Source organism: Micropterus dolomieu, linkage group LG22 (assembly GCF_021292245.1).
Source record: "Micropterus dolomieu isolate WLL.071019.BEF.003 ecotype Adirondacks linkage group LG22, ASM2129224v1, whole genome shotgun sequence".
NCBI classification, from domain to species: Eukaryota; Metazoa; Chordata; class Actinopteri; order Centrarchiformes; family Centrarchidae; genus Micropterus; species Micropterus dolomieu.
Genome location: NC_060171.1, coordinates 16,094,974 through 16,109,416, shown reverse-complemented (window position 1 = coordinate 16,109,416; position 14,443 = coordinate 16,094,974). Strand labels below are relative to the sequence as shown.

At 40.5% G+C, this 14,443-nt stretch overlaps 1 protein-coding gene across 2 annotated transcripts; it reads left to right on the top strand.

Annotated features, from left to right (window-relative positions):
• The first annotated feature begins 57 nt into the window (after positions 1–57).
• On the top strand, positions 58–13,792 carry dapk2b (death-associated protein kinase 2b). 2 transcript variants are annotated; one of them, XM_046038676.1, is made up of 12 exons: positions 58–148; positions 763–908; positions 6,826–7,047; positions 7,825–7,963; positions 8,977–9,106; positions 9,211–9,259; positions 9,352–9,378; positions 9,482–9,634; positions 10,081–10,126; positions 12,520–12,609; positions 12,709–12,789; positions 13,599–13,792. In XM_046038676.1, exons 2-12 carry the CDS (start codon positions 832–834, stop codon positions 13,674–13,676), a joined length of 1,092 nt encoding a protein of 363 aa, XP_045894632.1. In that variant the 5' UTR covers positions 58–148; positions 763–831; the 3' UTR covers positions 13,677–13,792. The 2 variants fall into 2 exon arrangements, with proteins under 2 accessions (XP_045894632.1, XP_045894631.1); XM_046038675.1 differs by lacking the exons at positions 12,520–12,609; positions 12,709–12,789; positions 13,599–13,792 and adding an exon at positions 10,837–11,492.
• Positions 13,793–14,443: the final 651 nt, after the last annotated feature.

The following is a 14,443-nucleotide window of genomic DNA, read 5'->3' as shown; positions in this document are numbered from 1 at the left end:
TGATGGTGCTGCCATAAGTAACAGAAAACAACAGAGACGCTAAAGGAGCGGTTTTGTATCTGAACTGCAGCCATGAGGAGACCAGACCAGCTGTAGGAGTCGTGGGAAACGATACAAGCTTGTCATCAGCTCTGTGTCTGACAGAAAGGTAAGACATAAGGTTTGGCTGCAGTTAGTTTATGAAGCCACTTCAAGTGTGATGTGAAACTTACCAGATAGGAAGTCTGTGGTATTTCAATTTGTGAACAGCTTTTGTCTTCACATGTTATGTATGTATATACTTGTTCATTCTTACAATCTACAATTAATTACTTTTCTATTAACTATATAGTGTTTTTATTAGTTGCAAAGTGTATGTAGCTGCCAGTGTCAGCCTTTTAACCAAACAAAATGTTTCACAACAGGAACAAATTTCAGAGATAGACTGACCTAATTACCCGAAAGGCTCTTTTCTGTTAATTTGTAATCCTGTTATAATCACAGAAACTAAACACTGTTATACTGGCCAGCTGAGCACAGTTGTATGAGTTATACAATATTACATTTTAAAGCCAATAATCTGTATTTAGACAACTGAAAGACAGACCAAGTGTGCTTTTTATTTCCTTTGCTGGTCAAGTTCTAGTGTTTAGGCTTTCTCAACAGGCAGGTGAAAGCAGGTACAAATCTGAAATGGAATGCTATACAGCAAGCTGGAACATGTAGTAAATATTTTCATAGCTCTGAGAAGAAATTAACAGGAACATCTGTTTGGATCAGCAGGGTTGGGCTTGTGGAGAACGGGAAGAAGACAGGCTTTGGTGGTGCATATCAAGGAGATAAATTCCATCAATGAAGACATCTGGTATGGCAGAATTCAAGCAACAGAATGTGGATGATTTCTATGAAATTGGAGAAGCACTAGGAAGGTGAGTATTTTTCAGAGTTTTTCAATGAAGCGTGGACAGGAAAAGATATTTAATTGCAGCTCATAGTGACTCTTTGTGTGAGTCAGAGTGTGATTCAGCTCTCGTCTGCATGCCTCATGATGCAGTGGTCCTTGTGCGTACATATGCAAACAGCTGGCTTGTTTAAGCTTGAAATGGGGAGTGTTGCTGTGTTTAAGGAGGGTGAAGTTTACAGCAAAAGATAAAGTTTCAAAAGTAAATGCACTCTAAGAAAACAAGCTCTGTTTTGCCATATGTTCACTCCAGGAATGATAATAAAATTTGGCGCTGGGTGGTGGATTGATGTGTTGAAGTTGAGTGTTGAGGAGGAGTGTTAATTAAGCTGTACAGAGTGACATCAATTAAACTGTGCCACTTGGGGAAATAAATTAAAGGAAGTTGGCATGGTGTAATATGGATTGAGGAAGCTACAAATCCATTTTGCACGGAAGGACAGCTTGGGCATGTGCACCACTTGCTAACAGACAGAGAGTGTGTGAAAGGATAATATACACTGTGTCCCAGTATTTACTGGTCGTTCACTTTACAGCTTCAATGACACACCCTGGTTTTGTGTCCAGAATTCACACTCATTCTCTGTCATTGCATTTTATATTGAAGATGCTGTCATTTTCAAATAAGGCACCATTTATAAGTTGCAGCTAATTGAAATTAAACTTTATTAATGGTCAAAAAATCAATGTTCTAATGCTTTACAGATCAGCTCTAAGCCATTAAAATAGACTTACTTTCTGGGAAAGAGCTGCAGAACTTCTGGACCTATATGCATTTACTAACAATTTATTAACAATTATATATTATCAGAATCCTTTATTAATGGCGTATCACAATCTAGAACTGCAGATGATTTTCCAACATTGTAGGAACCTTCCTGACTAATGAAGGACAAAGAAAGTGCCATACTGGGCACAACCTGGTAAATCAAAAGTTGTTCTTGTCAATTGCTTTTAATTCTAAGTATAAAAGATTAGTGAATAATTAGTGAACATTAATAAAGCAATAAGTTATTCTCACGCACTTTTGTAAAAAGTTTATTAAGTCCATTCTTAAGTGTTCGTAAACCCTTTATATAGAGTGCCTTATTGGAGACCAATACCCGTAAATAAAAGGAAATATATTTTATGTAGTTTAAAGACTGACATTATCACTGTGTTGTGGTTTAGCTGAAAACATGTTGCTTGAAAAGACGACTCAGCTGTGAGCTGAGCTTTGTATATGTTCATGAGAAGCTCGAAGCTGTTGTGGTTAAAAGCCACAGATGCCTGCATCTGAAAACGAAAAAAGGTGTTTTCAGTCACAGAACGTGTCTGAGAATTTTAACACCAATTCAGCAGATTGATTTCTTTGTCTGTAGTTCTTCTGTCTTGTTGTGACAGCTTTGTAGCGAGTTTTGTAGGATGCAGCCCACCCCACCCACAGTTTGTGAGAGCCTCATGGCATCAGACCTCTCCACTATACACCACAGTGGAACTGTTACTCAATCGTCCTCTCAAGAGGGTGGGGAAATTTGATGAGATTGGCCAAAAATGGATCTGTGGGAAGGTTCTGTGCTATATGGAACTGTTGAGCCATTTGCTAAAGGAAAATCAATTCATCATATGATTCCCCAATTGACAGCTTTTAATGTCACAGGGCCCCACTCAGTTGTACTTGTGTTTCTTTCTGCTATTGATGGAGAGTTTTGGTAAACCTATATGTAAAACAACCCTTGGCCTGAGACGCATATACTCACAACTGTACCTGTCTTACCATCTGAGTGATGACACTGATGATGACATACAGTGGGAAGTGTCACAGTGTGAGCCAACAGCTGCCATAGGCACTCCCGCAAGACTGGTGAGACTGGTAACCCATTACACAAGTGACTGCCAAGGCAAGGCAGAGAAAGAAAGGATTTATTGTAACTGTTTTGTGAAAACACCTAAGAATTACCTTTACTATAACCATTGCTAGATACTGCGGTGGGCATGAAACATTTAGTGAATGAAAAAACATCATCTTTGCTAGTCATTGTCAAACAATGACAAAAATTCACAGGATGCTCCGTTGGACAGGAAGTGCCATTTGTCTTTGCATGCCTCAACAAAAATAAAAGACTTCCTCCTAATTTTGAAATCTATAGCCTAAATACTGCACTTACATCATAGTTGATGAGAATCCTTCACAGGTTTCACATTGGTTAGTACAGAAAGTTGTAAGTCTGTGGTGTTTTAGCTTGCTACAGATGGCAATGTTAATCTGTCAGTCGGTCCAGCACTTTGGTCCAGACTGAAATGTCTGAGGATGAATCTTACTGACTTTGGTGTTCCTCTGATGTTTCCTGTTGCGCTACCATGGGGTTGACATTTGAGGTTTTTAGTGAAATCTCTCAACAACTAATGGATGAACTGCAGTGGGATTTGGTACATACATTCAAGTCCACTTCAGGATGAATTGTAATAACTTCTGATTTCTTAACTTTTCATTTAGCTCCACAGTCAGGTCAAATTATACCTGCAAAACAAACACAACATTCTCATAATTTGTAGCTGTAGGCTACTTTGTGTTTAGTGCTAATTAGCAAATGTTAGCATGCTAACACACTAAAGTAAGATGGTGAACATGGCAAACATACCTGCTAAACATCGGCATTATAACATCGTCAATGTAAGCATGTTAGCATGCTAAAGTTAGCATTCAGCTGAAAGTACCACTGTCCCTTCAGTCTCAGTTAGCCTGGCTAAAGACTCTTGTTATTAAATTACTCCAGCTGAATGCAGGAACACAGCAAAGGCCACACCACACTAAAGTGTTTCCGAATTTGTCTCTGGGGACTGTGATATTTGTATTTTCTAGAAATACTGGGAAAATAAGTGCAGAAAGAAATGAATTGGAGAAATGTTTTCAGTTTGCAGAAGTTGATTGTCTTTTTAGAGGATGCAGGAAGGGCAGTGATGCATACTTAAGGCCGCATAGAGCGGATGTGTTGAAGTGAAAAGAAGCAAACAGGTGCTGCTGATGAATGCAGTTAAGTGCTAGAATTTCTCCAAAGGGATTTACTCTACATGACATCTATAGCACGAGCAGCAAGCATGCTTGTACAAGGAACTGGACAAGAATGAGTGTAGTCAGCTCAGCTCTGAGGGCCAGACATTCCTGCTGTTGAGTGGGTGAAAAATGTGTTTATTCAGTGCAGCCTGATGGAGGGAACTCCATGCCGACCTCTTGTACACTGACATTTGTCAAGTTCCTGTTTGACAGGGGCTGACATCGGACCATTTCAAAACAAGTGGGACTCTAGAGTATCTTTGATATATTCTATAATATATATAAGAAGGTTGAGCTGCTTCTCCTTCACTTTCAATGTACAGATACTAAGACAGGGCTTGGCCAATTATGAATCTGGCTGTCTTTGTCAGGCCGCCCCAGAGATTGTTAGGTTGAGAAATGTATTTAAATATTGGGCCGGCGCCACTTGTCCAAGCATTCCTCCAACCTTAGCTGTGGATAATGACCTTCAGCTGTTGGAAGTGGAAACTCTGTGGGGAGATGGTACTTTCAGCACCACTGGCCGGCTTAGAGCTAAGACAGCCGGCACGCCTGGCCTGTTGTGGAATACCACTCCCAGCATCACTGCTCTCTCCACTGTTACTCTACACTTCCTAAGATCAATAGTTGTAAGGTAAAGTCCTTGGACTGACATTTGTGTTGTGCAGTTTCTTACATTTGGGCTATACAACAGTAATATCTGCAAGGGGTAATTCTATTCAGACTTGCTTAACAGGCAAATAAATGGACACAATTGCTGTTTCTGCCATGTGACAGCTCCTCCCCTCTGGGTACTTTATGCCTGTTTTTGCAAGTGGAATCCATTCAGTGACTTAGCCTCCCCTTCAGTTCACACTTTATTGTAGTCATCTCTAACAGGGTCAGACCTTCAGGGATGTTACAGGGGTGGAAATGTCCTGTGAATAGAGCAGATAGAGATTCCATGCTGCTGCTCTGCTTCAGGACCCCACCCGTCCTGTTTTTATTTTTCCAATGCAACCTATGAGTGACTCTTTGAAGACCATTGTTACGATGTATAGCCCTCCCCCACCCCTCTCTCCTTCTCTTTTGCATTCTCTGCTGGGTTGGGACATGTACACACTGAAATCTGATCTTGTTTTTGTTGCCGTGATATGAAGCATACTAATAACTTCCTGGGGCTTTGTGCTTAAGTAGGTACTGCTCTGATGCATACAATCAATTGGTCAAAAACATTCGTTGTTATGAGAAACTCCTGTGCAATCAAATATGATCCAATTCAGGTGCCCTGAAATTAATACTACTTTGTGTTTTGAAGCTCATAAAGTTGTTTTTCTTTTCATACTATGTCAAAGAAATGTTGGTTTGAATATTTGAGGCCCTCATAAGTGTATCTGTACTCGACTGCATAATATTGGAAGTTGTACCGCATATTTTATCCTCCAGTGTATTACAGAATTATTGAAGGGCTGGGCTTGCATGGTGAAAGTACACCTCAGCAACTGTTGTTTTGTTGTTTTTTAGTTTAATAAAAAGTCTAAATCTCTTTAGTGGATCCATAAGCTTTCGGACAGCTTTCATCCAGCAGCTTCTCCCAGCACTCCTACTATCCACTCTTCTTCCCTTTACCACTCCTCTGGGCTCAGCAGGCTTTTTCCTTCTCCCCAGGAGCAGCAGAGAGGTAGCAGGTGGAGATTGAGCCTGTGGGCTGGGGCTATTATTAGCACACTAGACACCATGATGATAGTGGACACAGGCTGGACAGCCTCTCACAGCCACCCTGAAATCTCTGTGTGGACAGTTGTGTTCAAAACATGAAATGCCTGCCAGTTATTATCACTTTCCTCTCTCTCTCTGTTCTTTCACAATGTTTAAAAATACACAGTGTCTTTATTGCATTGAAGAATTTGCAGTCCACAGACCTTTATCCATTCATCCTAGTCACTATTCTGTATACATACAAGAATGAATGTTCCCCTTCTGTCTTCTGTCAAAGATAACGTTCATCTTCCCCACTCAGAAACTTTTTGCCAGCTCTGCCACCACACCCGCCCTCATGTGTTACAGAGGATCGGTCGAGGGCTGAAAACAGGCTTGTTTTCAGAATCTGAATCTATAGAGTGGGCAGGTCAGCCAGCAGCAGCAGGAAGCGTGTAAAGCAGCAGGAGTGGCAGCAGGCTTAGTCAAGTCTGAGATTACAGGTGCTGGTCTGATAATAAAGCCATGGAGATTCACCACATATATTTAACTGGGCGACAGTGCAGGAGGATGTTTTCACACTTCTCATTCAGTCTCTCAGTGGGTCACATATTAGTGAAATGACTCTTTAGTTATGCCAGGGAAGAGTGGCAATAAAGGAAAAAGTTTACTAGTAGAGTCAAGCATGCAATATAAGAGCACAGTGAAAAGTGAAAGAATAATCCACAAAATGATAGCCTCTAAGCACACACCTCTGTTGTGAAATAATCAGAGTTTGGGGGATTGTCTTCAGTGGACTGATCTCTCAAGGATGGCTAGAAATTTGTCAGGAAGGTTGCTTGATTGGGAGGACAGCAGCTCTGTCCACATTGCCGGCTTGTCTGATTGTTCTCTGTCTTGCTGGAAAACAGGAAGTGATGGACTATACCTCAATATTTCAGCTAGTTTTGACATTCGGCTTCCTCCCTGACATCTGTCTTCACCAATAGCTATATCCTGTTGTTAAGTGCTGTACCTTGAATAATTATACCTATAGAATACTCAACACAAGAGACGACAAAACTTAACACATAGTAGTAGTAATAGTGATGAAATCTGTCGTTATGATTAGAGGCACAGTATTTATCATATAATGATGGCTGTGTCTTTTTTTCTTCTTCTTCTGTGTCTGCAGTGGGCAATTTGCAATTGTCAAACACTGTATAGAGAAGAGTACAGGGAATAAATATGCAGCCAAGTTTATCAAGAAGCGCCAGAGTCGAGCCAGCAGACGTGGTGTAAGGAGAGAGGAAATCGAGAGGGAAGTGGACATCCTGCAGCAGCTACATCACCCCAACATTGTAGAGCTACATGATGTGTTTGAGAACCGCACAGACGTGGTGCTCATCCTCGAACTGTGAGTCATTTCAGTTTAACAATACATCAAAATATCTGCACAGTTAAAAGAAGGATTTTGTACATGCATGCCAAATCACCCCAGTGTTAAAGCTTAAACATCTCTAAAGAAACTGCTTAACATGGTGCACAGCATTTTGCATGGTGCAGTCATTTTAAGATTTATGCTGGTAAAGTTTTGTAAAGTTTTTCTAAAGGTACATAGCGTGTTTGGTGAACCTGTTTACTGAAAACCTTTTGCCAAGATCACATGTGCTAGAAACAACCCGAACGTCTCTTACAGAGTCAATAAGGCTTGTGTTGAAAAGAAGCCTCAGTGGGCCCCGTCTGGGTCCAGCAAGTGCCTGGGAACATGGAGGGCACAATTAGGACTAAATCCAATCAAAGCAGGGGTGAACTGACTGACAGAACGGCTCCTTTTAGATGCAGGATGACACACTGTGCGCCATTCAGTTGATTATGTTTTCTTTGTATGAATGTCATGCTTACTGTATGGGCTGGCAGCTAGTCAAAGGACACTTTATGTACCTTTTTTCAGCAGTTTTTCAAGGCTTTTACTATGAAAAGGTTGAGAACAGTGATTGCTATGTAGGGCAGACCCACATTGTTACTATATACAAGCATATCTAAGGCATCCTAAACCAGTGCCTCCAAATCCCTCACTTTAGATAATGTTCAAGAGAGCCATAGCTTCAGATTAGGCCACAGAATGAGTCTCTAAGTGTGTGTGTGTGTGTGTGTGTGTGTGTGTGTGTGTGTGCGCGTGTGTTTTTTACAGGGTGTCTGGAGGAGAGCTGTTCGATTTCTTGGCGCAGAAGGAGTCTCTCAGTGAAGAGGAGGCCACTCAGTTTATCAAACAGATCCTAGATGGAGTCCAGTACCTCCACTCCAAAAGAATCTCACATTTTGATCTGAAGGTACAACATATTCCCTCTGTGCATCGCATGTAAATCTCTGTTTGTCTCCTGATGAAGATAAAGTTATTTACCTCCACGGCTACTGAACTGTGCGTACACGCAAGGTTAAACAGGACTTAATGTTAAATATATATATAGTAAGTGTCTAATGTATGAGCCGGTAGACTCTCTCCATTCTGAATCACACATCCTTCCTGTTTTCTGTGGCGGAGGTCCAGACTCTCTGATACAGACACCACAAGGTTATCTCTTTACTTTCAGAAAGCAGTGTCTCCCACACTACTGTCTGTTAGTCACTGTCCTGTTTTTCTGCAGCTGCACTCTTGATGCTCTTCATTTGGCAAGCCTTCAGTTCACAATGATAGATCTGTGCACGCATTTCTGCTTAACATTTTCAAATCGGTCGAGGAAAATTTGATCTATCTGTACTGACTGGATGTTTGATTGTGACCTTTACATTGATTTATAAGAATCCAGAGCAACACAGTAAAGCCTGAACTATGTTAAGTCTGCAAAATAAATATGCTTAATAGCTTAAAGGGGAAAGTTTGACATTTTAATAAATTAGCATATTTGCTTTGCTTTCATGAGTTGAGATGAGAAGATTAATGCCACCTATGTGGAGCTCCTGTTTGCAGCTGGATAACTTACTGTTGCTTAGCACAAAGACTGGAAACAGCTAGCATGGCTCTGTCCGAAAGGGACAAAATCACCTGCTAGCAGGAGATCCGTATTTAGCGTGCAGGCATGAGACTAGTATGAATCTTCTAATCTAACTCTCGACAAGAATGCGAATAAGCTAAATTTCCAAAATGTTGAACTTTCCATTTAATATTTCACACTCACAAGTATGACTGTAACCGTTACTGATGTTTTTCTTTAATGCTTACACAAAAGGCGACTTTAACAAGGTAACTTGTTTTACTCAATGTTGTTTATGTATTGCCCAATTTCGGATTTAACAGAAATCTGCTGTCAAAAGTGCCTCTCTGTTTTTTCTTTTTGCACTTCAGCCTGAAAATATAATGCTGCTGGACAGGAATGTTCCTCTACCCCGCATCAAGATCATAGACTTTGGACTGGCTCACAAAATGGAAGCTGGGGCAGATTTCAAAAACATTTTTGGAACCCCTGAATTTGTTGGCAAGTGTTTTTATATTAGATATGTTTGTAGTGGAGGACATTTCAAGAGGAGGCTTGGTGTTTGGCCTGTTTGTGATGCAGGAGTATGTGCTGTCTATTTTCAGCTCCAGAGATAGTCAACTATGAGCCATTGGGATTGGAGGCAGACATGTGGTAAGAGCCTTTAATTATATCTGACTCTGCTGCCTTCCATACAACATGCTGCAGTGCATAACTTTGGATTAACCTTGTGCTGTTTTTCACAGGAGCATTGGAGTCATCACATATATACTGTAAGTTGGGATGATTCGTGATTATGAGTGGGAATTTTAATGTTCCTTGAGAGATTATCAAGGAGGGTGAATGAGGGTGTGAATGTTTGTGCTGTTGTTTCAGTTTGAGTGGCGCTTCACCTTTCCTCGGTGACACGAAGCAGGAGACGCTGGGAAACATCTCGGCAGTGAACTACGAGTTTGACGAAGAGTTCTTTAGTAATACAAGTGAGCTGGCCAAGAACTTCATCAGGCAGCTCCTGGAGAAGGACACGAGGTAAAAGAACTGACAAACAGCTGAAGGCCAAAGGTCAAGTCTGACAATTCCACACAAGCCCAAACACAAAGCCCAGCATTTAAAGTTTCGCTGCAATTAATCCTAAGCGCATTAAGTGTGCAGACCTGATCCAAATGAGAAAGAAAGGCCAGCCAGTCCACAGAAATCTAGAGCAAGGGTTTACACAATGTGATACACTAAATAAAATTATTATTTACACCTATGAATTACAACAGGCAAAACACTGTGTGATACTTGTCTCTCTTCTTCTTGTTGCTTAACATGTGTTTTGATTTAAATGCAACTCCAGGAAACTTAATATCCCTGTGAAAGCTAAGACCGGGTCCTAATGTGTTCCTGAGAGATTCACATCCTAAAGCATGACTGCTCACTGTGTTCTGATAGAGTTGCCCCAGTGTATTTACTCAGCTGCATTTTCATTTTAGAAAACGGATGACCATACATGAGGCCCTCAACCATCCTTGGATTAAGGTATGCACTGGATTTATGTCTATTATAGAATGTTTTTATATTCTCAATAACTACCGTCAGCACCTCACTTCCTGCTACATGTGAAGCAACATTTAACAGCTAACGTCAAAGGTAACATATGGATAACAGGTTTGTTTCTCATAAAATGTTTGACCTGAGGCTCAAAAAGTACACAACCCCTTTTGATATAAGTTCTGATTATGTTCTGGCCTGTTGAAAACATACGTCATCACAGTCGCTGTATATTGTTTTTATCACTGCACCACACCCTCTCTCTCACCCTTCACCTATGAACACACTTAGCTCCAAACATCTTGTACAGCTCTCTTTTGCAGTCTGAAAAAGTCATTTTGTCTAGCAATTCAATTGATCAAGACCTCACTAATTGTTGTTGTTTTTAATGGCATGGACATAACAACCTTTAATGTTGAAGAAGCCTACTCCAACATTAGCTGCATGTGAATGGTGTTTTGCTGTGGAGTCCCCATCCTGTTTGGATACAAGCATGAAGCCAGGAAACATAACCCACTCAACAGGAATGTTCATTATTTTTTGCTGCTCTTACCTGCCATGGCTTTCGCTGAAGGGTCACACACTAATCCATACAGTGCCACATCTGCTGGAATATCACCCCATGTGTGTTTTCAAGATGCAACAATGAGATAGCCTCTCACTCAGTGTCCTCCCCCCCTCCATCCTTCTGTCTGAAGTCCTGTGACTACATGGAAGAAGATAGCACTGCCCCTGAGGCTGAGAAGAAAGCAGAGCAGCTGAAGACGAAGCGTCTAAAGGAGTACACCATCCAGTCTCACTCCAGTGTGGCCCAGAACAACACATATGCCAACTTTGAGCGTTTTGCACATGTGGTGGAGGATGTCAGTCTGATGGAGACGGGGCTTTCAGAGGTGGCAAGAGCCCACCACGCTCTGCAGGGGGACATAGAAGCACTGCTCTCCATCTACAACGACAAGGAGGCCTGGTACAAGGAGGAGAGCGAGACTGCGAGGAAGCAGCTGTCCCAGATCCACTACGACTTCCATAAAGTGGAGGCCACAAGGAGGCTGCTGCAGGAGGACGTGAAGGCTATAGATGCCAGTCTGGAGAGCGTCAGTGGGAAGTACAGCCAGAGGCAGATTCAGCTGGACGCTCTGAGGCAGGAGCTGAACTCTGAGCTGCAGTGGCTGCAGGAGGTGATGAGCTCTCTGCAGCTGGATGGTGCCAACAGCAGCATCCACAGCAGCAGTTTGAATACGGAAGTGAAGTAGGGGCTGACGGAGCTGCTGCATCAGTCCTGCAGAAGGGAACTGTGCCCTGAGGCCAAACAGCCACTCACAGAGTCTGGCTAACATACAGAAATTAAGACACACTTTTATTGACCTTAAAAAGCTAACAGAGTTTTTGAAAATATTTAAATTCAACAAAAACCTTTCAATGTATAGCTTTGTACCTTTTCTTTATTTCTATTTTACTTTTGTGTGAACTCTGTACGATACTTTTCAGTTAAAGTAATAGGAATTTGCGGAAATCCACATTTTGCATACTTACAGAGAGTTAAATGATATTTCTGTTATATCTAACAAACAGATATGAGAGTGGCGTCGATCTTCTCATCTAACTCTGGGCAAGAAAGCAAATAAGCATACTTCCTTTTCCTATTTATGCACTTTTCCTGTTTGATTAAGCGGGTTTGGTTTCTTTTTTATTTTGACAAGTAATGATAATGATGATGATTAGAAATGTTTTTACTCTGTTATGGCCAGAAGAAGACGGATAGAAGAAGGATAAAACAGCAATTCTTTTCAATGGGATGTATAAGAAGTTAACAATTTTTTTATTGATTTATTTTTTCATTCCATTCAAATTTTTTAGACTGTATATTGATTTTTTTTTTTCTAGTGGTTAATTGTAAAGTTATGTGTCTAGTCATAAATGTTTTTTGTTTCAGATTATTTTTCATAGATTTAAATATGCACTTTTACTTAAGGTTGTATTTATTTATTTATTTTAAAAACCTTTCTTATTTCTTTCTTGGAGATGTTCTATGAGCCGACCGGAAAAACAACATCTATGATAAAACTGTTTGTTTTAAAATGTGTCACATCCTTATCAGTGGTTTTAGCTTTTCATCAGATATACACACTTCATGCATTTGCTGTGCACACTGACATTTTTCACTGTTGTCTACACACTGAAATAAAGGTTCATCATTTATTATGTATCTCATTAACAAATCCTTACCATTTGTGTTCTGAGATTTCAGTATGTTTCCTGTTGTACCTCAGATTATAGTGTCAAAATTAGATCAGTACCATAGCATTTTGTTTTTTGAACATGCTTGAACGTTTGATATCAGTATAATGTCTGTTATTTCATCCTTGATTGTGTCTCTGCAGCCTCTGAATCCCAGACAGGCCATGGTGAAGAGATTGTCAGTGGTCAACTTGGAGAACTTTAAGAGACAGTATGCCAGACGCAGATGGAAGGTAAAATAAAGGATTTCCTTATAGCAATCAGGTTTCTATAAAAAATGTCACTATGATTGATGTTGACACATATTCCCTTTGCTTTTATCTGTTCATCAGTTGTCATTCAGAATTGTGGCTCTGTGCAACCACTTAACTCGCATCATGAAGAAGGGCCACAAGCTGCCTGAGCAGGACGGGGTAAGAACTCACTTTTGTCAAGCTAACAGGAAATGGCTCAGTCTGGACTTAAAGTAACAGTTTGATATTTAGGAAATTTTGCACATTTACTTTCTTACTGAGAGTTAGTTGGGGGACTCTACTCTCCTGTCTTTATGATAAATATGAATCTACAGCCAGAAGCTGGTTAGCCTAATTTAGCATAGCATGAAGACTGGAAACAGGGTGAAACAGCTAACCCGGCTCTGTATAAAGGTAACAAAATCCGCCTACCAGCACCTCTAATTATCTCGTTATATCTCTTGTGTTTAATCCATACAAAAATTGAGGTTTAAAAGTGACAAGTTGTAGTTTTACTAGGGATTATGTGCCGGAAGATTTCCAGGAACAGTGACATCCTGGAGTCTTGAAGTCACCACGAGGTTGCATTAATCTACTTCAGGAAATCACCCCTCACGACCAAGAAGGCCAGCACATGACCCTTTGTCAAAAAATTGTTTATGCCTCTGTTTTTGTATGGATTAAACAAACAAGAAATTAAGTGTCAATTTGTCAATTTGTGAGCTTTGGAGATGCTGGTAGGTGGAATTTTTTACTTTAAGACAGAGCCCCCCCGTTCCGTTTCCTTTTGTGCAAAGCCAAGCTAACTGGCTGCTGGCTGAAGCCTTATATTTACCGTACTGTACAAACATAAGAGTGGAATCAATCTTCTCAACTAGCTCACAGCAAGAAATTAAATGAAAGCATTTCCCCCCTACAACAAAATAATCTTTATATTTTGTAGGTCCCTAGAACTGTCATCACCAACTCAAACATTTTGATTATTTCAGAGGGATTGTGAAAGTGACCAAGAAGAGGAAAACTCCACGAGGCGACCGAGGACCAGAAAGAGAAGCAGCACTTCCTGATAACAACAACCAGCGACAAGTGTTTCGGTCAACGATGTTCCGGTTGCGAAACAGTGACTTTGCACCTTTTTGACACATGCTTATCAGCTGTTACTTGTCATAAAGGATCAGCTACAGTATTTGTTTGAGTGACTGAGTGTAAAAGCAGCATTTTCATGGGTCAAGGCAACTTTGTTTGGTGACCCACAAAACCTACAGATCATCTGCTGTAGGTTGATTGCATTCTGTCATTTCTCATTTTTATTTTCTTGCATTAGAAGATATAACTGGATTACTGTTGACAGGAACTGAAATAAACAACACACACACAATGTAGGCAGCTTCCTCTAATGACCGCAGTCTTAAAAGTCCCTCAGCTGTTGTTTAACAGCCGAGTGTTGACAGAGAGTTAGATTATTTTCTTTTTATTGTGCAGGCTGCATGTGGGGGTTTACAAGAGGTGCATTGTCCAAAGCTAAAACGGTTTAGCACTGCAGGATGACCAGATGGTAGCAGATCTTCATAACCAAATTTTTACATGTTGTTCTGCTTAACATACAGCAACATCTGTGTAAACTCACGGTTATACCGTTAACCTCTTCATTTACCACATCAGAATTACTTACCTAAAGCCTGTACACAATACAGAGCTGTCTGTTTACTGTATTTAACTAGGATATTTTAAATTACTATAAATTACTCATGTCCAATGGGACAATAATTGCATTTCATTTTGTTATACATGAAGACAGTTCATAAATACTTCACATACACTCACTGGCCACTTA

Coding starts and splice junctions, on each gene's coding strand:
- dapk2b (XM_046038675.1), top strand. CDS start 832: ATGAAGACATCTGGTATGGCAGAATTCAAGCAACAGAATGTGGATGAT. Junction 909..6,825: donor ATTGGAGAAGCACTAGGAAG/GTGAGTATTTTT, acceptor CTGTGTCTGCAG/TGGGCAATTTGCAATTGTCA. Junction 9,107..9,210: donor TGGAACCCCTGAATTTGTTG/GCAAGTGTTTTT, acceptor GTCTATTTTCAG/CTCCAGAGATAGTCAACTAT.